At 35.4% G+C, this 27,911-nt stretch overlaps 1 protein-coding gene across 1 annotated transcript; it reads left to right on the plus strand.

Annotated features, from left to right (window-relative positions):
• Positions 1–27,905, plus strand: LOC113498551 (calcium-binding protein E63-1-like). Its single transcript, XM_026878593.1, is given in 8 exon segments — positions 1–95; positions 97–223; positions 6,723–6,755; positions 12,295–12,382; positions 20,334–20,477; positions 26,031–26,163; positions 26,891–27,039; positions 27,551–27,905. Coding segments are annotated over 8 exon segments (792 nt in total). The 3' UTR covers positions 27,574–27,905.
• The last annotated feature ends 6 nt before the right edge of the window (positions 27,906–27,911 follow it).

Below are 27,911 nucleotides of genomic sequence, written 5' to 3' on the forward strand. Positions count from 1 at the left end.
ATGTGATGCCAAAACGTAGCGACAACAGACAGGTGGGAGCGGGCAGCGGACAAGCCGCGAGGTTTATGTAACGCGAGGGGGCGAGCGCGGCGCCGGCGGCAGTGCTCCGCCGACCGCCGGGGCACACCGCGCCATGGACCGGGCGAGCGGCAGCCCGCCGCCCAGCCCGCCCGCGCAGACCGGCTTCAGCGCCTTCTGCAGCGCGCTCTCCGACACGCTCTCGGTACGTACCCACCACCTCGCGCGCACCGAAGCGCTACTTCACACCTACACACCTTTCCTCGTTTATTCTTTACGACACCGGCACCGTCCAAATCGCATTTTGGCGCAGATACACTTTATCCGTTCCCGATAAATAATGAGAATCGATGATGAGTGTCGCGTTGCGGGCTATTTCGAGGCGCACGTGGTCTTCGAGGTCGCCGAGAGAAGCCTCGGCCACAGCCGCTGGACATCACCGAGGAATCAGAATAAAAGTCATGGAGGGAATAAAAAATATAAACAAGTTTATTATTAGAGTGCTCGTTGAGGCCGGGTCGCACGGTCGCGATTTGTCCGATGGCTGTGATCTACAGAAATACCCGCGCATTAAACGGCCGCCCGCTGGTGCGCCGTAGTAAGGCCGGCCGCGACACCGCACTCTGCTAACTCAGCACCCCTGCAGCCACCACCGGCAGCACTCGTCCGCGCCGCCCGCCGCCCGCGTCTCCCGCTCGCAGTCGCTACAACTCATAGGTACTCCACTAATTACTCACATACCTTGAATTCTAACCGAGGGCATTTCCCAATTTACAACTAAGCCGCACAAATAACAAATGGTTTCGTTGATATATTTCAAAGTGTTGGTGTTTTTTTTAATCCTGTGTTGTGATACAGTGACATTTACAGATGTCGGACAAATTAAACTTTACGAAATGATTTATTAGATATTGTGTTGTATTGTTGGTTTGTTATAATGAGTGCGGTTTGTTTATCTTATGGATGCGGCGAGTTGGTGTCTGCCGGTTGACCGAAGCTATGAGAAATAGTAGAGGTGTGCTTTTGTTTTCGTTCTACATTTTTGTATAATCTGTAGATCTTTTACATATTTGGAATAAAACCCCACTCTCTACTTAGAGGCTTTTTGGATTTAGAAAATAAATACAAACTAATTTAACGTTAATCTATAACCAATTCACACTTACCTGTTTATATTATCATTGATCTTAAATACCAACGTTATTCTGACTAAGTATCTATAATAATGACACAAATTACCCGTATCATTACTGTTATTCAGCCTGAACAAAGAGGGGTCATTTCTGAACGCTGATTAAGCACGTGTAAGTGATACTATAGGTATACTTTATATCCTATACACTATACCCTTGGTTACTTGTCAATAACTACCTACACTGTATAGGTATTATTGACAAGTGGGTACCAGAGCGTAATGCAAGGTTAGGTCCAACATTTAAACCGCATCGATCGTCGCACCCAGTTCACTTCTTTACTAACATAAACAATCTTATTTATAACTAGTATTTTCATTATATTTTTGAAACTACGTCTAATGTTTTAAAAGCTAAATAAATAACAATGTTTCAGTATAATTTTCTTTATGGTTGCTTCAGGAAATTACCCAGACTTTTTAATCACAGCAATTTCAAAACTCTTTCATTAATAGTCGTCGCTTGAAAGAATAGCCTTGAAACTTAAACAATATCAAACTAGGCAATTTAATTTATACTTTGTTCTGAAATGGCATTTTATACAAATAAACAAAAATTATGTAGGGTTTCAAAATAATAAAGTTTAAACCCCGGCTTCTAAAAGGCTGTTAAATTTTAACTGTAATCAAGTCTCTGATTGGTCGACAACAATTTTAACTGCCAATCTGTACATAAAGATTTCGAGGTAAACTTCAATAATAAAAAAAAATATTCTGACAATTATTTTTTTGTGTTGTGCAGCATTTGAGAATGCTGGCTGATGTTTGTTTTAATCAAAATAGGTTTTATTCACACATCAACAAGATGTTACTTATATTTCGGATATGAATTAGTAGACATTTGATTTGTATCCGAAATTTGACTAAACAAATATTAGAATTTTACCTAACATTTTCTTATTGTTATCAAAAATATAATTATTTTGATTATAAACGATGTTTGTTAATAGCAAGAAACTAGCTTATCATCTGTTTTATGCAAGGAGTATAAACGGACCTTAGTGAAATTTAAAACACTTCTTCTGTCAATAGATATTAACTATTTTCAAAAGGGATCAATCAAAAATCCATTCTTAACAGCAAAATGTTGTAAATATATTATTATATTAGCTTACAAAATTGACATCAGTTGATTACGATTTGAAAAAAAGGACTATTTTCTTTTTAACCTGCTTATTTCAAAATGCAAAACCGGTACAATGATCAGGCATCCCTAAAACAAACTGTAAATGCACAAGAAAATCAAAACTACCGTTAACAAAAGAGAGACGTTCAATATTTTTAAAGAGAAACGCTTTAGATACCGCGACACTGCGGCTAGCTCGAGATAACAGCGTAATACAGAGACCGAGCCACCTACAAGTCACGTTTCGAGAATAAAGTTCAATTGAAGTACAAGAAGTTCATACTACGATCCCCTCAACGTTTTATGCATATAAAAATATTAAAGTCCAATAATAAAAGCCTGTTTTCTAATAAAACAACACTAAAAATTTCGATAAATGTAGGTAATAATTTGAAATGTAGGTAGAATAATTTCAATTTGTTACGGGATTATCTCTGTTATTTAAAAACACGAATGGGATCAAATTTACAGTGGAATTACTGTCATAAATTTATAATAATTGCACATTATTGTCATTCTAAATTTGCCATTTGTTAAACATCGTTTACTCTTACACTAATAAAAACTATTTTCTAACAAGAAATTATTTTCGACCCGCAAATCCAACCTAAAAATCTACAAGCAGACCGGATATTTTTTGTGTATCATCCAAGCATAATACAGTGACGCTACGAGAATTTAAAAGGTCACGATGATAATTACAATTTAAAACCAAATTTCACCTTCAGTCTTTAGAAATTTGCTATTAATAGTCCATCAATTAGATGAACAAAAACCTTATTCTTCACTCAACTAAATAACAAGTAATGGATCAATCATATTCAGCGTATTGTAGAAAAAAGCTAAATGGCGTAGAGGTCGTAGAGGGACCGTAGAAGCGTCGTAGCAAACCGCTACATTAAATGTTGTAGCCGTTAATGGAAACGTAGAATGCCGTGACGAATACTGAAAGTATTGTTGCGTCTTTTGAAATGACTGCTTTCGCTTTGGAATACATTACTAAGATTAGTTATAGGTTTTAATACTAGTCTTGGTTCTTGGTAGAGCAATAATTCGTAGATAAGTTTAAATAAATAGCGAGCTACGACATTTAAAAACTGGTTCGTTCTAAACCGATAATGTCCCACATTCTTATCCAATGTTTCAAAGATTTTAATGTGATTTATGTATTCAGCAAATTAGGGTTCTGCAAGGTAATCATTAAAACGGAACCCGTGTTTACGATGCGACGCCGGTATTCACAGAGATATCGCTGCTTAACTTTAACGGTTACTGTTAAGTTATTTTATTGAGTCAATGAACTTTCTTTGATATTTTATTTCAAGTGATTTGCATATTTAAACTTGATTTAAATGCATGTTACGAATAGAAGAAATTCCGAAATAAAATATGTACGAAACCCAAGGTATTCAGTTGCGACTCGTGCTTTTCAGTTTTTATTGTAGCAATATTAAAAACAGCATCTGTTTAGTATTTAAATTATGATTTCGGATAGTGCGAAGTGTTTTTTCATTTCGTCCGAGTACATACGCAGTTGATGGAGCTTTTTAAAAAATTGCGTAGGTTTTGTTATGTTGAACCGAATCCAAATTGGTCGCAGGAGAAAGAAACGCGTGTAAAGCTAAAGATGAATAACGTCTATCAGTAAGTCGTTAACGGTTGTGCAGTGTCGGCGATAGCGATTGTACGCGTTTCCCATCAGTCGGTACCGCGGACAATATAAATAGAAAATAGAGAACACAATCGGGATCTCGGCCACTGCTCCTGCTATTTCTGAACAGAAGTTGTACCGAAATCAAGAACACGGCCAGCTTGCCGGGAACCATGAATCTGCGCTGTCATTGGGGTCACATGTTCCACAATATACGTGTCGGGTTACAGCGGTTCGCGAATTGCGTAAGTCTCCAAACTAACATTCACAACTAAACCCCACCTCTGTTCCATCTCCAATTTATTTTCATGAACCTTATTTTGCATGTAAATTGTTTCTGTATAAATTCTCTCATGAAAATATTTCTAACAATAAACGTACTTAAAATTCATAACTTGAACTTGACAAATAAGGTAGGAGCGTGTAAAAGATGAAAAAACTTGGGAATATCAATGCTTCATAACTTCGACCAATTAGGAGGTCACAACTTAACTGAATAACAATGAACTAGCTCCCTGTTGGGTAACCTTGACCTACATGCAGAAGGTCATTGACACCATTGGAAAGTCATGTGCTCACGTACGCAGTGTTAATGTACAAAAATATATTATCATCTGTAACAGAGGTTAGACGTGAAATAACTTTTTAAAACAATAAATCTTGAAAATGGAAATTAATGCGGATTCGAGGAGGTTTTATGTAACCAATGTGAAGTATATAGTAGTAATAACATACACAATAAAGAATTTTAAAGTTTTAGAAGCGATAAATCAAATATCTCACAAACAACAGTGCTCCGCCGTGCATTAGGTGAAGTACGTTTATGTAACCGAAGTGTTCCTTTGAAATTATATAATTTTCTCGATGTTTACTTGTGAAAATAAGGTTTTATTCGAACAAACGTGGGTGAAGATCTTATATAATATACCTAAAGGTTCGTCCTTTAAACCTCTTAATCTCCGGAATCACCAGTCAGATTTAGAATAAACCCCGTTTTGTAGCACAATAGTTGATTAGGAAAGGTCTTAAGCTACTTAAAATTATGTTATTTAGGTACCCTTGGATACAAAGTTTCAAGTTAAACTTCGGAGACATTAACCCAGTAAAATTAAAAACGTTATTCAGTATTCTTCATGTCCAATGAGACCGGTCAAAGAATAAAGTATTACAATATATTCAATACATTTTCGTGATCAAAAAACACATATTTTCGGTTGATTGATTGTATAACATGAATCACTGATTTTTTATCCAACCTTTGGTAGATTCAGGTTTAACTACAGACATTGGTTTCGGAAGGCACGTTAAATTATGGGTTTCTTTGACAGTCGTTACAGGTAGTCAGAAGCTTGAAAAGTCTGACAACCAGTCTAACCAAGGGGTATCGTGTTGCCCAGGTAACTGGGTTGAGGAGGTCAGATAGGCAGTCGCTCTTTGTAAAACACAGTACTTAGCCGAATCCGGATAAATTGGAAACCGACCCCAACATAGTTGGGAAAAGGCTAGGCCGATGATGAGTCTGATATTGATACTATCAGTATTCTCGGATAAAATAAAAATGAACAAAAAATTCAACATTCGCATTTTAGTTTATTGAAATCGTAAAAGCTTTTTGCAATGTATTACAATAGTTCCTCGACGTTAAATACCGATTAATGTCTGCCAAGCCAATATTACTAATGGGAATACTAATTACAGTCTTTCTTGAATATTTACTGTCACCTTAGTTTCAATGAATAGACGTGGAAACAATCGAACAACTATTGTATCCAAATATACAGTAGCACAGTAAAGTGATTTCGGTTATCAAGAATCACTTATAAATGTTCATTTACTAGAATAATAGAAATAACCTTTTTCAATATCATTGTCACATTATTTCAGATTAAATTGTCGTAACGTTATGAGGAATTAAATTTTAACTTGTTTGGAAAACGAAACGCTGATATAAAACAGCGTATTTAGTTCACAAACTTATTTGTGTTTCGTTTTGGAAGTTTTCAATGTAAATTTATAATGTTGTTATAAATATTGTTTATTATAGAAAATGGATTGTTTTCAACATGCACTTGTTTCGAGTTCGTTTAAGACAAAATAATACTTGTAAACAAATCACTTGTCTTCAAGCATGTTTGGAGTATCAATTATCAAGCTCACGTTGTATATACGTGAGTTACTTAGTCACATCCCATTAAGATAGACTTGTTTCCCACTTATTTTCTACGATAAGGACGAATATAATATTACTAATTGTAAGTTGGTATGTGAAATTTAAGTGGTGTTGTAATTAAGAGTGCGTGTAGACATCGGCTGTGTTGTAATGAGGCGACAGTTTTTAATAGAAATCGACCAGTGTTAACGTTTAGTAACCGTTTGTGGTAGTCTTATTTTATAGTTTTGTACCATTATAGAGGAAAGTCTGTCTATCAGTCCTTCTGTGACCAGGCTGTATGTAAGGAAACGTGATAGCTTGATGGTTGAACTTAGTACGGGTGATATATTTCTGTTGCCACTAAAACAACAAACATTAAAAGGAAAGGGCCAGGTTAATTACCACTTGTTACTCATATTTCAATTAGGTGACAAATAACTATACCCCACAATCAGTGTCCTTACTCGTAGTTTTTTTACTGCCAACTGTTTGAAAGGCATTGAAAACCAAATTTTATAAGTCCAAAACTCAGTTAAGCATCCAGTTGTGTGATTTGAATTTAAAAGAAATTTATTCTTTTCAGGGTATGGCAACTACGTCGAGGAGCAGAAGAAAAGTGAGTTGATTTCCATTACATTATAATCACAGTAAGTGCACAGCAGTGCTTTTAACTCGGTTGATTTTGACATCCTCTTAGGTATTCTATCCTCACTTAATATGGCTCCTTCTGTAACTGCATGGTTTAATTCTTATCTTCGAGGTCGCTCACAGTCGGTCCACTGTGATGAGAGCTCCTCTGATTGGTGTGACCTTGCTGTGGGTGTTCCTCAGGGTGGTGTTCTCTCTCCTTTACTCTTCTCCATTTTTATTAACACTATCACTAAATCTCTAACTTCACACTACCATCTTTATGCAGACGACTTGCAGATTTACAAACACTTCAAACGTGAAGATATTCGCAGTGCAACTGATGCCATTAATAATGACCTTGACACCATAAATCAATGGGCTAAAAGTTTTGGACTACTAGTCAATCCACTGAAATCACAAGCTCTCATTATTGGTGGCAATTATTTCATAAATTTAATTAACCAACAGTCTCCTCCCCCAGTTTTATTTGATAACGTCACCATAGCATACTCGTCACACGTAAAAAATCTGGGTGTCCTGATGGACTGTAACTTATCGTGGGGCAAACATGTTGCGGAAGTAAGCAGGAGAGTGTTTAGCTCATTTCATTCTCTTAAACGTCTCCAAAAGTTCCTGCCGTTTCAAACTAAAATTACTCTTGCTAAGTCACTTCTTCTTCCCTTATTGGACTACGCCGATGTTTGCTTCCTTGATGCGACTGAGGAACTTCTTGATAAACTCGAACGTCTGCAGAATTTGTGCATCCGCTTCATTTTCGGCCTCCGGAAATTCGATCACGTATCGGAATTTCGGAGCCAATTGGGGTGGTTGCCTATTCGAAAGCGTCGAGATTCTCACATTCTCACTTTTCTCTTCTCTCTTCTTTACAATCCCCTCTCTCCAACCTACCTTCGGGAACGTTTCGAATTCCTAGTCCCCAGAGGCAAACCTTGTCGTTCTTCTTCTTCTCTTCTCTTGCGTGTCCCTCCTCATACTTCGAGTCGTTATGATAGATCGTTCACCGTGCGCGCTGTCAGGCTTTGGAACTCTGTGCCTCACACTATTCGTGAAAGCCCATCGTTGGATGTTTTCAAGAGACGAATCAAGGAATATTTCCTTTCAACATGACCTGTATTTACTTATGTATGTATATATGTATTTATTTATTATAGGTATATATCTTTACATTGTATGTATGTATTTATTATGTCTATGAAATTTTAGTGTAGTTTTAAATTAGTATAATTAATTATAATTATTACATTTTTCTTTTTTTCTTCTTCAAATACTGTTGCGCTGTTTTGATTTCCTTCTTTATCAAATCTCTCTATCACTCTAAGGTTTGCTGTAAGAGAACCCAACTCTGGGTTAAGCTCGCCTTTGTACATGAACTTTCCAAGAACATATTGTCCAAGTGTGTGTATTTATGTGCAATAAAGTAAAGTAGTAAAGTAGTAAAGTAGTAGTAATTTAAGAAGTGCGCAAGTATGTGCTCGTGTACGTTTGTTACCACTTAATCCAAGCGGCTGGACCGATTTCGTTGAAATTTCGTGTAGAGTTAGCAGTTAGTTACCCTTTCTTTAAGCTTTAACCAATGTCCCGCGAAGTCGTTTGCATCTGCAAGTACAATAATATTTCTGAGAACGTTACTAAATACTCGTTAAATGACAGTGTTTATCTCCATAAAATTTACGACCGTTCCTACCATTGTATTTCCGTTTTTATGTTATAAGGAAATAGTGAACTGTAGCCAGAATTTGTTTAAAACGTCACGGTATAATGTAAATAAGAACAAATATACTGCCTGTGTCGTCGTATTTTAATGTTAGGTAGAGCGGTACCGCCAAGAATGCCTGGAGGACATACCTATGACATTTGTCTGTTGGTCTGAAATGCCGGGAATCTTTCAAAGCGTTGTCCACAACGAGGGACGTATGCAACGTATGTTCCAGCCCTGAACATTTCACAACTATGTAATTTGAAACATTCCGGTTCGGCTTTCAGCTCATTTGTTTGACGCTTTTGACGGTACTTTGTTTGGGCCTGTTTCAAAGGGCTACAAACGGCACGTTGATAAGGTAACTGTGACGTTAGTATTAAGATAGCGGCTTTACTCAAATAAACAAAGACGATTGATATACTTAAATTGTATTTTTCTAAGGAATATTTTCTTTGAGCACAGACCAATTCTGACTTCTGGGGCCCATGACATTCTGCCCTCGTGTGTCCTTATCGCTTATCGTACATCACCGCTTATTACCATTGTTCTAATGTCAACGAACGCTCTCATTAAAACCTTTTTTTAAAATGATTGCGTTCATTCTGATGGCCGGCGAGTGACCATCAACCTATTTACAGTCCGGTGATGAGATATTTTTTAACTCAGGTACGCCCATAATCGTCTATTTCATTCAATGTTTCTTGAAGTTTTATTGAAATTAGCCGTATTGCAAAGACATAAAGCAAAACTTCGTACAAAGTCTCTAGTATTCACATAATATATTTATAGTTATTGTTATTTTATCTATGTCAACGACCGTGCCACCCATTTTTACCTATTAATAAATCATTCAAAATGAGTCAATGCTAATCAATAGTAGTCATAATTTATCACGTCTATTTATACAATTGGATCAAAGTATTGCGAAAGCTTTTAAAAATCTAGTATTTATGTTTGTTTGTGTTACAATTAAACGCGTTGATTTAGGTATTTCTTTGAAAGCGTGTGTAGTTTATGCCCGATACATCACTCGCGTTTATTTACCGACGGAGAGCCACGCATCGCTGAGCATGTCACATTTTTTCACAAAGCGAGAGGTGTTTACCGGCCGCGTCGAGTTGACGGCGTGCCAACCGCCACACGGGCTATTTCAATGCGAACCCGCTCGGCCACACTCGCACACTCACACCCCACACTGCTACCCACTAATTTCTCTATCAATCATAACATATACTTTTATTTAGACTACATATGAAAAATTTCCTGCAACCACGGAGGTAACGATTCAGGTCAATGTTAGTAAGCTTCGCGCATAAATTCGACTAAAGTAAACATTTCGATGATTTACGACGAATATTATCTAGTAATAAATAATTTTATTGCCTTAATATCCAAACAAAATATGTAATTGACTGATGAGTGTAGTTTTTCATTCGACATTATAGATGTTTTCCGATACGGCGTGAGATCGTTTGTTTAATTAGGTCGTCAGAACTCACTTAGTACGTTTTGGCATGGTTATCGGCCAATATGAACGAATTGGCATCGGCCGCCGTGATCACGCGCAAGCTATGTCAAGGCTACATGGAACACCTTATTCTTATAAATAACGTGGATTTTTTTAACGCACAGTTTTATTTGTGTTCCTATTTTCGGGTGTATGAAGGTGCATTGTACCGCGATGAACATAAAATCTTTTAACAAACTGTTGTTATGCGTTTATTACTCTGTACTAAATTTAGGATTCTTAATTCAGACATTTCTGAATATAGAAAGATGTAATCCCATGCAGTTATGCTCAGGTGGGCAAATCATTGATAGGTTTCGGGAAAAAACTAAACCAAAGAAAGGACTAAGGAAAGCTTAGTGCGCAACTTACGTTTGGTAAAGTCTATTAAAATAGATACCTGTAGAAACAGAAAAGCTAGTTGCCTGAGTGATTCTTATTCAGATAAACTGTATTACAACATGTATTACAAGTGTGTTCGATGTATAGACCCAAAGACGGAATCTTTAATTTTGATACGAGTACTAACATCTAAGAATCACACCATCTTACACCTCTCCAGTTAAACATAACTTTCTGGACCAAAAACTGTAGCGCCTTGGTACGTGCATTCAGCTTCTGTTTTTCACGAACAATTTCAAAACTATCCGTGGAACATGCAAGAAGTCCTTGACACAAAGGCGTAACTGTCTAAGTTGTAACCTTCCAGAGTTTTACATAAATTGGCTGAGAAGGTCAAACGGGCTTCCGGGGCCACGAAATGTTCATATAACGTGGGAAGAAGATGTTCGGCTGCGATATTACATTTTTACTAACTTTTTACTAGCCATAACCTTTGGGCTTCCTAAGGTTTGTGCTGATTTTCTATTATGTTAACAGCAATATACATCTTAAAGTTCAGACACCAGTCCAATTTGTATCCCTTTATTTTGTTTGTCCACAATACATTCTTGCTCAGATTTTTTTCATACTAATTGGTAGTTGCTTTAAGTGAATTAATGGTTTTATTTGAACCAACCAGTTTGAAGACACGCAATGGAAAGCTTAAAGCTATTCCACAAATTGTTGCGTATAGACGTATTTTTGAGCGGTTTGTAATTAGGTGACCCAAAGGGTAATGGATCGAAAAATATGAACCAATCGAAGCAATCAATTCCATTGCTGTCCTAACGAGGCAAACATGAAAAGATTAATAACCGTATGCAAAAATAACAGTAGTTTCACAGTAAAAAGGTCGCCATTAGAAAAGCGTCGTTTCGTGTTTGTCATTTTCAAGTGGAAAGTAGAGTATATTTTTTACAACGTCACTTATGTAAGTGTCATACTTGCATTCTGATGTATGCCTTGCCTGTAGACAAGTTACATTTTCTCCGAGCGCTAACAAATCGCTTGAATGTATTGAACTAAAAGTCAAAGTCACGTCGCTTGTTCAAAAGCAATGTCATTCCCGTATATTTGAAGTTTCTCTGCGGTTTTATTACTCGAGTGTTCTTTACAGTTGACAACTATAGCTTCTTAATAATATCACAACATATTTTTCATCTTATTTTTGTGTACGTCCAACAAAGTAGGTCCAGTATTTGGCACGCCCGCATTTCTGTCCAAAATTAAGATGTTTATATGATTATTTTACTCTATTTTTGGTTAAACAAACAATTTTAGACAGGATGACTTTGAATTAATTACACCTACTTACATTAATTATATCTCATTTTGTACAACTGTAGTGATTATATGTAGGTATGGTGCATGGGTTGTGAGCCAAATGTAGTACCATGCATTTAAAGATTACAATGGTAATGACATGTTCCTATAAATAGTCAGGCGTGTACGACGCCAGAACAGTCCATTTCCCTACGTTGTCTTCTGGCTGTTGGCTGCGGGATCGTAAGAAGCGTAGTTTTAAGCTCACACATCGAACATGAGTCATGTACGTTTTGTAAACAATTTATACTAATAAAAAATGTCACCTAATCGCAAAAGACTTAGACTCGGGGAGTAGGCGACGTTTTGTAAACTATTTCGAAGTTGCAAAATCATCTCATCTAGTACATGCTATTTTAAAACAAAATTATTATTATTTTAAGTTGATAAGCACGCTTTATTGATCAGACAATAGTCCGATAAACCGAATGACAAGATTGATAACACCAGTAAATTGATAAAAAAAATCCTGTATCAGTTGGCATTATTTTCTTACTTGTTGATAAACACTGTTGGTTAACGGTGCAGTATTAGTGGGAGATTTATTGTGCAATTGTGTGTATGTCTGATAACAGTCGGTTGTTTGATTCGCAGCAAGAAGATGAGAAAAAGAATAAGAAGAAACAGTCGCCGGTCGATGACAGGCCGGTTGTGCCGGCGCCCAGCGAAGCTATGCTCAACAGTAAGTGATGCATTGAAAATAATTAATTTTTAGAACCCAATAACACTTAATTAATGTTCAAAAATAATACAATTAAAACGTAAACTGAATTATAATAATTTTAATATAGCAAATGTCATGTAAATTATTTTTCTCTTTCATCTCCTGGAGTTTCTTTTGAGTGGGTATTTTCTAATTCGAGTGTCGGTATCATTTCGTCAGCTTCCGTTGTTTGAAAGCTATGACACGGTCATGTCAGCGAAAAACAATAATTAATCATCTTTACGAAGTATTACAGAAGTAGTTTTCTCAGTAAAAATGTATTAAAATTTTTGCATCACTGATTTTGTTACGCTATGACATAATTTTAGTTTTTAAATTACAGTTACATGTTTTTTTTTGTACAATTTATTTTTAAATTTGAGTACATTACATTTTTATTTTTATTTACATTCTTAGTCGTTTTAAAAAAGCTTTATATAACTTGATACTTTAATTGATGTTTACATTCAGTTGAGTCGTAGGGTTGACGTGTAAATTGTCGGTTTAGATTAATTGCATGATCGATTCGTACACACACACGTTGACTTCTGGCTATCGGTAACCGTGTGTAGGAATCGGCGTTTGTTTATCTTTTGTTTTTTTTTTAACACCACCTCTACTTTTGTCCTCATTTATTTAAACACTCATTACTTTAATAAGAATAAATTTTCTTTGATGTATTTTTCAATGTTACGTAAAAGACTAGTTTAGTTCCTAACATACAGATTATTTTTACCTAATACTTTCTTGATTAAAAAGTTTAAATTCAAAGGAATTTCCTTTCAATAAAGCAACTTAAATTATTATCTCTATTATAATATAACATCTTTCCAATCATAGACAACCCGCATCAACTATTTTGACACTAATCCGAGAGGAAGATATTGGCGCGCAATTAATTACATTGTCAACGTAGTGTGCAGAGCGTGATCTCATTAACAAAAGGCAAGATAAGTCTCGACAGTGCTTGATTATAATACATTTAAATACAAATTAAACTCTACTAATCAATCTAATTAAATGAGACATAACCTTTACATATAGATTAGACTAGCTGTTGCCCCGACTTCGTCCGTGTGTTTAGAAGATAATAAGTAAGGAATTTTTGAACGGAAGCCCTCGAAGATGAATATTTTTCTCCGTTTTTGCCACATTTTCGATTATATCTTCACTCCTATTAGTTGCAGCATGATGTTATATAGCCTAAAACCTTCCTCGATGAATGGTCTATTGAACACAAAAACAAAACTGACGAAACTGATTGATTCAATATTCGGTCGGATCGGAAACGTGACATGTTGGATAAAGCTTATTAATGATGCGATTACAATTATATGACTCACAAGCCGCTTTTAACTTGCTTTGTCACGATGCGCATTTTCTTTCGTGATTAGTTTTATTGAAGTCTTTTCATAACTATTGATATTAACCTCTATGTATAAGCTACGTTTATGATGGCAGTGTAGGTAGGTTGGCCAATAAAGCGGTATATCACCTTACTTTAAGGTTGAAAGTCGTTCGCGTTTTGTAGAACAACATGGTCGATTTTCCCACGCAAGAATATAGTGAAAATGAATATTGTCAAACTTATCACTATTTCAGTTACAAATGAAATTTTGACAAAACTGGTAGCCCAATTTAGGGTGTAATAGTGCGCTCAGCGACTTTTCAAGGCGCCGTGAGTCGCTACGAGACTCGTGCAGGTGCCTCGTTAAAGCTTTCAAATGAATGTGAGATTTTGTCTTACGAAAATAAGATTCAAAATCATTTACAATACTTATAATCTGCGGCCGATGCTCTTCTGATGTGATTGGACCCTACAGGTTAAGAAAATTCATATAACATATACTTACTCAGTTCAAATCGCACCTAATTTAGGAAGAACACAGTCAATTGTTTCTGCATGGGTACTTTTTCTTATTAGATGAAGGAATTTTAAGAGTAGGTGCTCTTTTGTATGTGTACTTGACTGATAACGACTCTTCATGTACTCAAGTTTAAGTGGAAAACAAACACGAGGATCGTAATTTCCTATTGAAGTATTTCCATTTATTGATTTCAAAATGTTTTTCCGTCCCTTAAGATTCTTGAGAATTGTACGTTTTTTTTTGTTTATAATTCGACAATCAATTGTGAAAGCGTTGTTTTGCAAGCAACATTACTTAAACACATTGAAATTAAAAAAAATGCTTAATTTTGATACTACAGCCTTAATTTGGAGTTTAATCGTTTCTGAGCTCATGTAGGTATAGGTATTGAATGAAAACCACTTAGATTTATGGAGTGATGTTAGAATCCTGACGTCGCTGAGGACGACATTGGCTAAAACATTTTTCAAAACAATAGATTCAACATGAATCATGCTTATTTTTCCATAAAAATTTCTAACTAATGTTCTAATGTTTTTTAATCTGAACTAATAGAATATTTGCAATTAGTATTTTGCTATGATACGTATGTATAGAAGCTATAATGTAGAGCCAAATAAATACCATCTAGGAAGACCTAAGTGCGATATGTTTATTAACTCCAGCTTACAAATGATCCTATAAATATAGAAATTCACATTAATATTAGAATTTAGTACTTCCATTATATTGTGTTTACTTTTCCTGGCAGTTTGATATATTATTGTATCCTCTGCGTAGGTCTGTTGACGGGTTGAGTAATTATTATTGGCCAAACTAAATATTCGTCAAAATGTTTTGTAGCTTCCGTCAAGGAATTTTCTTATAGAAATCATGAAAAACTCCGTAATATTAATATTAGAAACGCTCGGTTAATACTCTTTGTAATTTTATAGAGACGCACCGCTCTTCGATTTTAATCTCAATGTGATGCACTAGTATCATATGGTAGATCTTAATGCAATAATTATGTGTGTTCTTTATTTAAAAAAAAAAACGATTTTTTCCCACTACGCAATTACATATAGGAAAATTAAAATAGTATAAAATTAAAATAAATCAAAATAGGAAAATTTTGAACACCGAAAATGAAGAAAATGCTTTGATCAATATGCATCGAGATTCGAAGTTTTTAAAAAATGACACAATCTAGTTTTTTTTACACACACAATTAGTAATTAAATAAAGTTTCCACGAGTGTGTGCAAGCAAAAGAGCCACAATGCAGACAGAAAATCTATTCTTTTTCCCGGAGAACATTATCAATCAAAACGTTATCTGACCGAGTAAACATTTATATAGATAACGTATGGTCTCTAGCTATCTCTGTTCATTGAAACAGTTTATTATTGTATGCATGCAAATGTAACATGTTCATCTATATTGTTCCACGTTATTCCTTGAAAACTAGCATCTGCATTACTAGGAACATCTAAAATAATCAAGTAAATCAAAGAAAATGAGTTGAGTCACGTAAAAATTCGTTTCGTGGAATGTTCTATCGGTGGTTGATATTTTAAGAACGTTGGCGATACGCTGAGAATAATACGGAGTTTAGACTGGTCATTATCACCAAAAATACCTTCGTAATTCGTATTTAAATCAAACAAGTTGCCAAGCTGTTAAATGCGCATAGGTCTTTGATATAATTTGAAAGTTTTGTTTGCTGTTTTCCATTAAAAAAATATATGAAAAACAGTACGTCGCGTGTATATTGTAGAACCCAGTACACGATTGTAGTTTGTTTTTCAATTTGTTTTCTACAATGAAGGTGAAGGGCAATGTCATGCACAATGACGGTCAAACAAATGAAATTTGGAACGAAAACTGAAAGTCTTTGTTGCTTAAATTAGCAATTATGCTGAATAGTTTTAAGAAGGACTGTCTTACGAGCATCGTCGACGTACAATGCAAATTTTATTACATTCATATTCCTAAAAATATACAAACAAGTAATTTAATCAAGTAGCATTATTAGCTGAGCATTGTAAATATTACATTGTTTTGCCTGTTATTGGGAGTCTGACGTTGTAGTAAATGCGTTCTATAAATACGACGAATGCAATTATTGCTAATTTATTTTTAGACAAATATTGATGTGATGTAAACGATAAATTTTATCACGTTATTAAACGTTTACTGTTGTCTTAAAGATTAGTTTCAATGAATATTTTCGTTTTGGTCTTTCTCTCGTTTTAAAGTTGCACCAATATTATCTAATAGGTTTTCGATTCGGTGATTTAACACTTGTTTTTCTATATAAAAGCTAGTGATTTTAATTTCAAGCATTATCATTTATAACGTAATTCGTGAATAACAAATAGGATATACGTATACCTAGACTAAGCATTAAAACTGCTATCTCGACAACTCCCTCATCCACAATTCCATTTAATATTATTATTTTTATCTGTTTTTTTTCATAACACCAATAAACATTATCTGCTTTCATCCTAAAGTTTAATATTTAGACCTTCAAGCCATGTACTCATTTCCTTTGTTTTCTTTTATAAAACGCCGTTATCAAGATATCAAGAGCTCAAAATTATTTAGTGCTGAGATAAACACGTGAAGCGTAACAAACATACTTAATCTATTGTCAATATACCAGGGTATGTATATGATGTGTCGAGACGAGAATTTTAGTGAACTGAAGATAGTGGTAAGGAGTCTCAGATAGTGATACGTTAGATGTGATCGAATTAATTACGGTTCTGTAAAGGGTGTTTGTTAACATGTCCTTTAACAAGGGAAATGATTTCTGTAAGTATGGGATTATTGTTTTATAGTACGTTTTAGGTTTTAGATAAAACGTTTTTAGATTTTTTTACTAATTATGTACATTGTAAGAGTAAATATATAAGTCTGTCTACACTTTCGTTATGTTACTCCTTAAATATTTCTTCTTTCTTTAGTTATAATTAAATTTTTAAAAGAAAACCATAGCGTGCTGATAAGAATAATCGAACAAGTAGGTACGTGTCAGACTCGCGATACTATTAAGGATTTCGCACAAATATTAGTCTCCCATACATTACCTCGGAAACAAAAAAAAAATTTAAAATTTCAACTGTTTAGCCATAATGGTTTATGAGATACAACCTGGTGGCAGATAGACAGGCATCGGAGCATCGGAGGCAAAAAAATAACTTTTCTTTCGGAGAATTTTCTTTGGGACCCATCGTTAATTCTTTTCTTCAAAATTGGAAGCTTATATTATTCTAGCAGTTGCCCACAACTTCGTCCGCGTGGTAAGCGAACACGTACATCATTTTGTTCTATTCTCAGCGTACGCAGGAATATTTTACACTTTTGGTTACATTATCGCAATTTCCTTACGGAACCTTAATATTTTTCAAAATAAATTATAGTCTATGTTCAGCGGGGATAATGTAGCTTCTCAACAGTGAAAGAATTTTTCAAATCGGTCCAGTAGTTTCGAAGCCTATTCGTGTCATTCAAACAATCAAATTTTTCCTCTTTATAATATTGGTATAGATAGGTATTTAATGTATAACCAAGCAAGCCTTAACCGTTGCCATTTTTTTGAAATATACTGCAGTTTTCTTATGGAAAGTTTTTCAAGTTTCCAAGCACTGATGAGTCATTTAAAACATGACACAAGTCTGTTTAAACACGATGCATGTAACAACAACCAACATATTTTAGACTTCCACTTCAAACCAGTAAATAATAAAATAAAAAAGGTTCTTTCAATCCTGTGATCTTTGTAAATATTCTGAATTAATCTCCGCCGGTGTCTGCAAGAGTCATAACGGCAACGAATATAATTTCAAGCGCATATTAAATGGCTCCGGTTATTTTCTCAAGAATTTTACTGAGACTTAAAGGTGGCGTTTAATATTGTTTGTGGTCTTATAAACTTAATTGCTTTTTTAAACTGTATTAAAATCCTTTTAAGGCTGAATAAGCTAATACTTTAAGAGTTATTTGAAAAGGTTGGTTAGTAATTTTACTAGAGAATAAGACTTTATATTTAAGGAAAATTGGAGGCTAAGAATAGATTTTGCTGTAGAAAAAATATGAAAGAAGCTATTTAAAGTACAAATTTTCGAACTTTTTAGAATAAATGAGGATATCCAAAACCTTCCCAAACAGAATATCTCGAAACCGAACTCCAAAGCAATAGAGGTCATCTCTTATAACCCTTGTTAGGGTTCCGCACCCAAAGGGTAAATACGGAACCCTATTAACGAGGCATCGCTCGTTATAGCAGGTTATATTTCAAACCGTGGTAGCAGATATGTATTTATTTTACCGTCATAAGTAACTACATATACGTAAAAACAAATATCGATGTTAAGCAATGGTGTTGCGGTCATAGAATCGTTGGGTGGTTAAAACTGATTTGATTATTTTTTCCCACGTTTTTATGCACTCACTTTTCTTTTTGTTTGTTGTTCCGGTTGGATTTTTGCAACTCAATTTTGAGGCACTTTCCCAATAAGCTAGCGGGCTGAAATTGCAGGGTCGTTTCAAACCCGATGAAAATGCAATTTAACCCTCAACGTCGCAAGTCTGATTAACACTTGGCTGTTTTTAATTGTGAGTGTAGTTCAAACAAAGGATATTTTCCAACTGCTTAAGTTCAACGTCAATTGTTATTGTTGTGTTTGTGTTATTGTTCTTTTTTTTAATCTATACTAATATATAAAGCTGAAGAGTTTGTTTGAACGCGCTATTCTCAGGAACTACTGGTTCAAATTGAAAAAATCTTTTTGTGTTGAATAGACCATTCTTCGAGGAAGGTTTAAGGCTATAAACCATCACGCTGCGACTAATAGGAGCGAAGATAGTATAACATAATTTTTATTTCTAACCTCCTTTGATAAATTTTCCTAAATTACCACCACTTTGTACTAAACACGGTAGTTTTGACAAAGCTGTGCTATACTCACATAATTATATGGTTCAATGGAACCCTCGAACCCCCCACCCTGATAGTTGACACCTACTGAGTGCTGATATTACTGAACAAACAGCCTGTAATCAATATTCAAGAAACTTAAATATACTAGAAACTTATTGTGGCATTGTAAAGGAGAATGTTTATTGTTATATTTTTGGATAGTTTAGATTAATGAAATAAAAAATGTTGTTATGTTTATGAAGGGACAGAATAATAAATAACAGAACTGATCCAAATATCGTCCAAATTAAAAACAAATAGGTCAAGTGCGAGTCCGTCTTGCCACACTGAGGGTTTCGTTCAAATACAGCACCTGTGAAAATTCCAACTGTCTTCCTATTACGATTCATTAGATACAACCTAGTTGCAAAGGGACCAACAGTCGGTTAGGTAGCGGCGCCTCAGTAATAGGGTTCGTTTAATTTAACTCTAAAAACGATAATTACGTGAATCCTTTTTATACCTTACGAAGGTCAAAGGCTTCCTTTTCCAACCGTCTCTAGCTTTTGGGACTTCCGTAAAACTGACTATCGAAGAAAATCATGAAAGAAAACATGTATTTTGAATTTGTTTGGTATCAGTTACCTATGATAATATTTATGTATTCTGTTCCGTTATTGCGAATGTTAGCGAATTGACTATTACATTTGTTTTGAAAACATTTTACTCGAAACTTTGCATCACATTTCCACAGTTTAACGCATAATTTACTATCAAACAGCAGTTTTCCGTCAGTTTCTGATACGGAACAAGTTTAATCGCTCGTGTTTTAAAATGAATCCTATATTAGAACATAGAACCTTCAAAAGATCATTTAATTGTAAGCATTTATAAAATGTTTCAAAAGCTAATACGATTAAAGGGTAAAATTCGGATCAGGAATGTTAACTTAAAGTTTTTTGTTAAAGTTAAGCTAAAAAATACAGTTGTTTCTATAAATTGTAACCACTAGCATAATATTCCAGTTTAGTTCGATTACAGGAATTTTAAAAAGCAATTATGATCCTTGGACACTAATCTTAAGATCTTTCAACCAAATAAATGTTTAAATATATTAAAATTATAAAAATCTCAATTGACCTCCCTTGTTCCAGATTTGCGCACAGCGTTCGGTCTGCTAGACCGTGACAGTGACGGGCACGTGACGCCGGCGGAGCTGCAGTTCATGCTGCGGAACCTCGGCATCACCGTCAGCGACGACCTCATCGCTGAGCTCATCAAGGATGCCAGTAAAACTGGTCAGTATAGCTTAGATAACACGGAGAGGAAATAGGAATCGTAAAGATAACTGTAAAGCTGGTTCACTCTTAGGCGCCGTTTTGTTGGATTTTTTTGTACTGACCGATTTTTTTCTTGTATACGGACATGTATCATAATAGAATCGGGAATAAATGAATGAGGAAACAGCTACAGTAATGTAGGAAGTTGCAATACAGCTCCATACGTCATCAATAAAAAGCTAATGTATCCGATAAAACGAACCATTTGTGAACCGGCTGATGGGATGTCATGCCTATTTTAAATCTTGGTTTTGCGGGTAATTCAGCAAATATCTCGGTAAATCCAGGCCATCATTATTATTCTTTGATTCTAATACCGTAACTGTTAAAAAAAAACCATACCATAACTATAAAACAGTGATTTGACAAAATCAAAAGTTTCAAGCATGAAAAACAAATAATTCTTCGTATGGTGTATTCTATAAAACTATAAATCACCCAAACTTAACACCAAGCAGTCGGAAATGATTAGCGGTATACATTAACAAGTGTACCTGGCTCACTCGGTCAAAGTGAACGTAACTCAAGAAATATAAAATAACATAGTAAGCTTTGTTCGCATGCAAGAAGACCATCAACATTAGTAATGGGCTATGGGCGTAAATCGTTCCTTCAGGCTCGCCCAACACGACACAATGTGCCTATCGACCTGAACATAGGTCACCTCTATTTTCTACAACATGATTTGTTGAATAAGGGGGCGAAAATTAATTTGAAATCGGTAATGAGGAAGTTTATTATTCGCAGCGTGATGGTTTATAGCCTAAAACCTTCCTCGGTGAATGGTCTCTTCAATACAAAAATAATTTTTCAATTTGCACCAGTAGTTCCTGAGATTAGCGCGTTCAAACAAACAAACTCTTCAGCTTTATATATTAGTAGAGAGTATAGAAGTATAGATTCAACTCATCCGAATTTCCATAATTCTCATTTAAAAACTGTACCAAGTATATCTTTACGGTTCCCTGAATTATTTACTAAACTAAAACTCGTTAAAAATACATATCTAGTAGATTTTAAGATTCTGTGAAAAAAAAACTTTAGCTTTGGATCGTTCCCAGAAATTTCTAATTAAAACTGTGGCTCTGCAAAGATTATAACGATATGTTTTTGCCTTTAATTAGCATGGTAGGAACGCATATTATAAATGTATACGATATTTACGTTAAAATTGTAATAACAACTCCACGCTGTTAACGCAAGAAAAGGAAAAGAAATGATGTCCATAAAATACAGGTTGAAGATAACATATTGAGATTATAAAACGTTAGCTATGTTAATCCAAAGGTACTTTCAGAGGCTTCAGTCCTGACTCTCTACTATTTATTCTTTTTAGGGCTTAAAACCTTAGTGAAGAGATGGTTGTATAAAAGGAAAAAAATTATGCTCATACCCCGTTGTGGATCGTAGATAGCCGTTTCCGTACAGCTAGGCGGGTAGAGGCATTGAGGGATAACGTGACATAAAACTTTTGTGCGCTGTCTGAAAAAAACCATGATCACTTAGTGCTACTAATTAAAGGCCACCTAAGTAATATCGCTGATTAAAGTGAAGGCAATCGTTTACAATCATAGAAAAAAACCCGTCTAAAATTCTGCTATGCGGGCGACTTTGAACCATGACAGAAGACACGGCCGAAGTTCGAAAAGGATTTACCTATAATTTTGTTCCTTTATGTTTTCATATAAACTTTATATGTTTACTTTACGTTTCTAATTTATAGTTACCGTAAATAATATATTGTTTATTTGATCAAACTATGAAATACGTTGCCGTGTCTTCTTAAATTCGGATAAAAGACGTAATGCTTTTTTGTACGAGTTGTTTGTAAATTTTAATGTGAGAAAACAAAGTCGTAAAAATAAAGGAACGTGTGCTGGAATATTGACATAAGAGCAGGAGAAATTCTATATAGTAAAGGATAGTTTAGGATTCCGAAACATATTATTATAATTATTTAAAGGATGTGAACATCGGCTTCTGTTTTAATATCTACTTTAACTTTACTTTTAAATTGTTACATATTTATTTGTCAGAGTATAAAATTGTACATAACACGTTTACAAATGTGTATTGAAAGCTTCGTAGGCGTAGGTACGTATTAAATATAACCCGAGTTAATGAATCGGTAGTTTATCTAATTACTTTGAATAATTGCCAACACAGCACGTGTTTTTCATAAACAAAGCGGCTGAATGATTCCGTGCAATCTTAATGAACACAGACTTTGCGACAAGACATTCGTAGCTTGAGGAGCGAATAATTAATATAAATAATATAATTTATATCTATGTTCATAACATTGGTACGTATTAAAAAATACGAAGTTTTATACTCAGACGTCAAGACGTCATGAATGATCGAAAACTTACATAAAAATGTTGTTAAAATTCGAAAAGCAAATTAAAAAGGCCTTATCAGGATTACTGCCTCATTATAATACGAAATTTCGTGACTCCATAAGTTTTGTTACCACATGAATAAACTAAAACTGATTGTATCGATGAAGCAGGTTTAATTTAGACGGTTATTGTAAAATGGCGTGCGAGTAGTTCGGGTGGTTTTCACCCCGACCCCGGACTTGCTGGGTTGATACCTGCGTCACCAAGACCGAGTAATTGATAAAGTTCCGCTTGATAACACTATTTCAACCCCTAATTATGTGACTTAGAAGTTATAACCTTATAACCAACCTACATGTATCGTCAAAATGATATTGCATGACTTCATTGCGTCATCGTGACGTTTGCCATTTACCGCCAAGTTTGAAGTAAAATTCTATGCCCATATTGGACTTATTTACGATGCAAAGTAAAGACGAAACATTTAATATCACATTAGGACAGTCAACAAATGACGTAACATATCACAACGAACAAATGTCGCCCTCGTTTAGTGCAGCGACAACGAAAACGGTGCCAAATGCGTGCTCGCCATATTGAAAACATTGCATCGAAATATGGAGTAAAAATGTATTTGTTTTGTTATAAGAAAATCAAATACTTCAAGGTAGTACAAGCGACAGAGGAAACGAATGAGGTTTTGTATCAGACTAAATCTGAAGTACTTACAGTAATATTTTTAGACTCTATCTCTGACTCTGACCCCTGAAAACTAACAGCGATAGAGCCACTTAAAAACTTGCGGAAGTGAGCTAATTTTTGACGAGCAAGATATTAATCAAGCATCTTTATACTTTCTTTTAAATACTCACCTTCCATTCTACCTTATCATTTCATTTGATGGCTATTAGACTGAAAAACATAAAGAAAATATCATCAGTAAAAGTAGTTTCATTTTAAACATCGTCATCTTTTATTTCAAAATATTATGATGTTTATGTGCATAGTCAATGGTAACTTGCTTGCAAATAGGCTAGTTACGCAAGAGAATTCACACAAACCGTTATAAAAGTCATGCAAGTTAGGGCAGTTATCGCGTGGTAACCCCACAACGCGCGCTACACGCTCTATCTACGATCGCACCCCTTAATCTCTTGATCCAATCAGAATCTGCGCAAGCTTCGACGAGGTTAGTGTTCAGGCGATAGAAAACTACCCACGATAGCATATACTGCACAAACTGTTATATCATCACTGTTAATCCAATTTTATGTGGTAGTGGGATTGGTTTTACTTACATCGCTGATTGCATTAAGGCTATTTTTTCTGGGTTTTAAAAAACGAGTCCAAGTTTTTTTTTTCTTTCAAAACGACTCCCGCACTAAGGAATTTAATCCTTGTATCGCGGGAGGTTTCACAAACATACAATTCACATGCACAAAGACACCCAATTTAATCCTTGTGTCACAGAGTGTTAACAAAAATCATATAAACGCTTATCCTATGCGGGCCTCGAAACGCGTCATTTTGCTTTGAGTAGGTTTGGCGTCATGACCACAACCACTCGGCTTTTCATGGATTACGAAAACTTTCAGCTTTTTGCTTGCATTTTTTTTCATTTCCACAAAGAAATACTTAGGTCAACCTACTTAGTTGCAGCCAAGCCACAGGTGTCTAAATACCTTCTTCGTAAGCCCTACTGTCATTAAGACTAGGTACTAGCAACCTGCACATCTGGCACTCCTTGTAAAATTAAATACATTATACCTAAGCACAGCAAATATAAATTCCAAATGAACCCCGAATTAAGTAAAGGTAAAATTATTTTAGTTTATTAACCGGAATGAACGGTAATCTTAGTAAGCAACATAAAAATATATTGTGTACATAAGACTCCGTATCTTATAATAAAAGTTTATGAATGACGAGAGTCTCAGTTTATGGGCAAACATTGATAATTACAGTTCTAATTAACAGGAGGTAATGTTGTAAAGGTGTAGGTACTGCTGACGTCACGACTTTAACGACTTCGCCAGCCACCGCGTTAATTAAGATTAAATGAGTTTAAGACCCTTTGTTAATTGTCACATAACATTTTGTTACGTATTATTTGGGCAATTCTAATGTTATATTAATAACACGGTAGCGGAATATACGTTTAATTACCCGTAAATCTTAATCTGAAGGCCTAAAATGGCTTTTGAATGTTATTTGGGTATGTGGAAACACATTACGAAGGAAAGTCGTTAAAACATGTTACTGTTCGCGTTTGTAGAGTTTTACACCTCAACATTATGTTTACTAAAATAATTGCTGTCGTCATTATGATATGGTCTGCCTAGAAACTACGTAAGACGGTTTTTTCAAATGGTTTTTTTTTATACGGTTTGCGTAACTGGTTAAATGCCATCGAATCAGGTCATAAGTGTGTTAGGTACTCTTCCTGTGTACGATACCACTTCGGTTAGATGTTATCATAATTACATATTTTTTAAAGAAATTTTCATTACATTATTAAATATGCAACTATCAATCAAATCAGGCAGCCTAATCATGAAAATTATATCGGTAATATTTTGGCTTAGTATTACCGGCTCAGTTAATTTTGTTCTAACGTCTTTTGGACACGCAGTTGTTCATTTTCTTTGCTTAAATTAGTTACTGTGAAAATAGTTCCTAAAGCCGTAGCTGGTTTTATTTAGGGCGGCGGTGGGTGGTTAAACTATTACGGCGAATCGCAAAAAGGGGGCAAACACCATAAAACCAAGCCTTTTATGACTCAAATGTATTGGAATCTGGCTTTCGCCTAATAGGTTCGGGGTAACAAAAAGATTGCGGTTTCAATTGAGGATAGGTAGGTGTCTGCCTACATTCAACATACAATCTATTTATCTACAAAGCGTATTCATCGATATAAGTATAATCCGTTGCAATATTAGCGCAACGTGGTATTTAGTAATCTGAATTATATCATAAAAAATGTTACTGCTCAAAATAATACTACTTATATATCTTCCGAGGTAGACCTAGGCATGACCTAAGGCATGATTTACGACTTTGAGGTGTTTGGATAGTCATGACTTTTTAAAACACAATGGGCGCCGGCAAACTGACGTGGCTGTACTGTTCATTAACTTTCTCGTACTAAAGCTAATCTCATTGATTGCAGGCAACGGACTAATAGATGAGAACGACTTCATGCAGTGGGTGACGAAGATACAAGCAATACAAGGGCTAGACGTCACGACGAGCGGCGGCGACTCTGAGGAGGAGATCACAAGAGATCTACTCGCAGCATTTAAGTAAGTCTCATTTTAAAATATAAGGCACATGTATACGATAATGTTAAGTAGCGTCATCAGGCCACTTACGAGTTATAGTCGATATGTACACTACACATCGCCTCTTACCGACTAAATGTGGGACCCATTGCACAGTGGTTCAGATTGTTGAAACGGAGACCACTTACTGAAGCAACCACAATTTTGTTAAACCCGATGAGCTAGATTGTCTTATGTAATACCCACCTACCTACAACTCCTACATAGTCAGTTATATCTATTTCGTAGGTAAGACTTAAATCTGTCATTTTCTGTTTAAACACGTTTCATAAACAGAGCATACATAAACAAATCGAGACAATAAATTATCGCCATCTTGTAATTTTGCATTCAATTGAGTCTTTGCCAAATGCACTTCTGGTGACAATGAACGCTATTTTGGAGGACCTAGACATTATTTTCTATAGTGTACACCGACTAAGCATGCAATTTTAGTGACAAATCTCTATTTTGCATTAAAACCAAACAATAAATGAACCTACCCAGCCAAGTGGCATGCCTACAATGAAACGATTAATCAGAGCAAATTTCTATCGACACTAACTAACAGTTATAATATATTTATTATTTAAAAGAGAACGAAGAAGATCAGAAGTTCCCAATCAGCAGCGCGGCTTACAAAACTGTAACCCTATAGAGAAAATAACCCAAACGCAAATAAACTAAAACGTACATCTATACATTACAGGGTTTTCGATCGCGACGACAACGGGTACATAACGCGGGACGAACTCCGATCAGCACTCGAGATGATCGGCGAACCGGTGACAGATGCACAGCTTAACCAAGTGCTGGCGCTCGGGGACATCGATCACGATGGCAGGATCGATTATGAAGGTACTGTTATAACCCTTATTACAAGGCAATAGAGCCTAGCTCAGCTTTTCCTGTAGTGTAGTTTTCCATCACTGAAGTAGCTTATGGTGCATTTCACCCAGTGCACATAGGATGGAGAATTTAGTCGTTTGTCATTATTACCGAATTAACTGTCCTGGCTGGACTGGGAGATATTACATAATTTCAGAGTACTTCTTCCTCATAGCTTTTTTAGTACGATTGTCATCATTCCTTCATTCCCCCTTCTCTGTCATTTCGGAAACTCCTTCCCACGACCTATCCATCTTTCTTACTTTCTCTTCTTCCATACGCTTCCTTTTTAGCACATGTTAAAGGATAGCTCATAAGTGTATGAGTGAGTGATATCTACTACACGCAAGTCCAAAAATCCCTCAGAACCGACACGCGATAATGCCTCATACTTAGAAAGACCGTCTAGTGTCATGCTTACTCAAAAGCAAAAACAACCTATTCAACGAAAAACAATCTAAATTCAAATCTCTTGTTGCAGAGTTTGTGAAGATGCTGTTGTAACGTGTACCTCGCTGAACAAGACCTCACTAGATTTAATGGTAGTGTTAAAGACATGCGGTCGTCGCCGAGTGTTCCTGATCTGATCCCGAGCGTCGGACATGTCGCAGCGTTACCTTGCCAGAGGCTTAGGCTTATACGATAGAATTAATTCAATGCGGCAATTTTTTTTTTCCAAACTTCTAAATAACCTAATAAAGCCCATTGGTGTTAACGCCGACCGTCCTGTGCCGCATTGAATGTGTTATAAAACTTGAGAACTGAGAATCAAGAACTAACAAAAAGTTAAAACTTGCTTTCAGTACCGTTCGCGCCAATTTGCGTGTATTTTTTTTCCAAAG

Source organism: Trichoplusia ni, chromosome 11, assembly GCF_003590095.1.
Source record: "Trichoplusia ni isolate ovarian cell line Hi5 chromosome 11, tn1, whole genome shotgun sequence".
Taxonomy (NCBI): domain Eukaryota; kingdom Metazoa; phylum Arthropoda; class Insecta; order Lepidoptera; family Noctuidae; genus Trichoplusia; species Trichoplusia ni.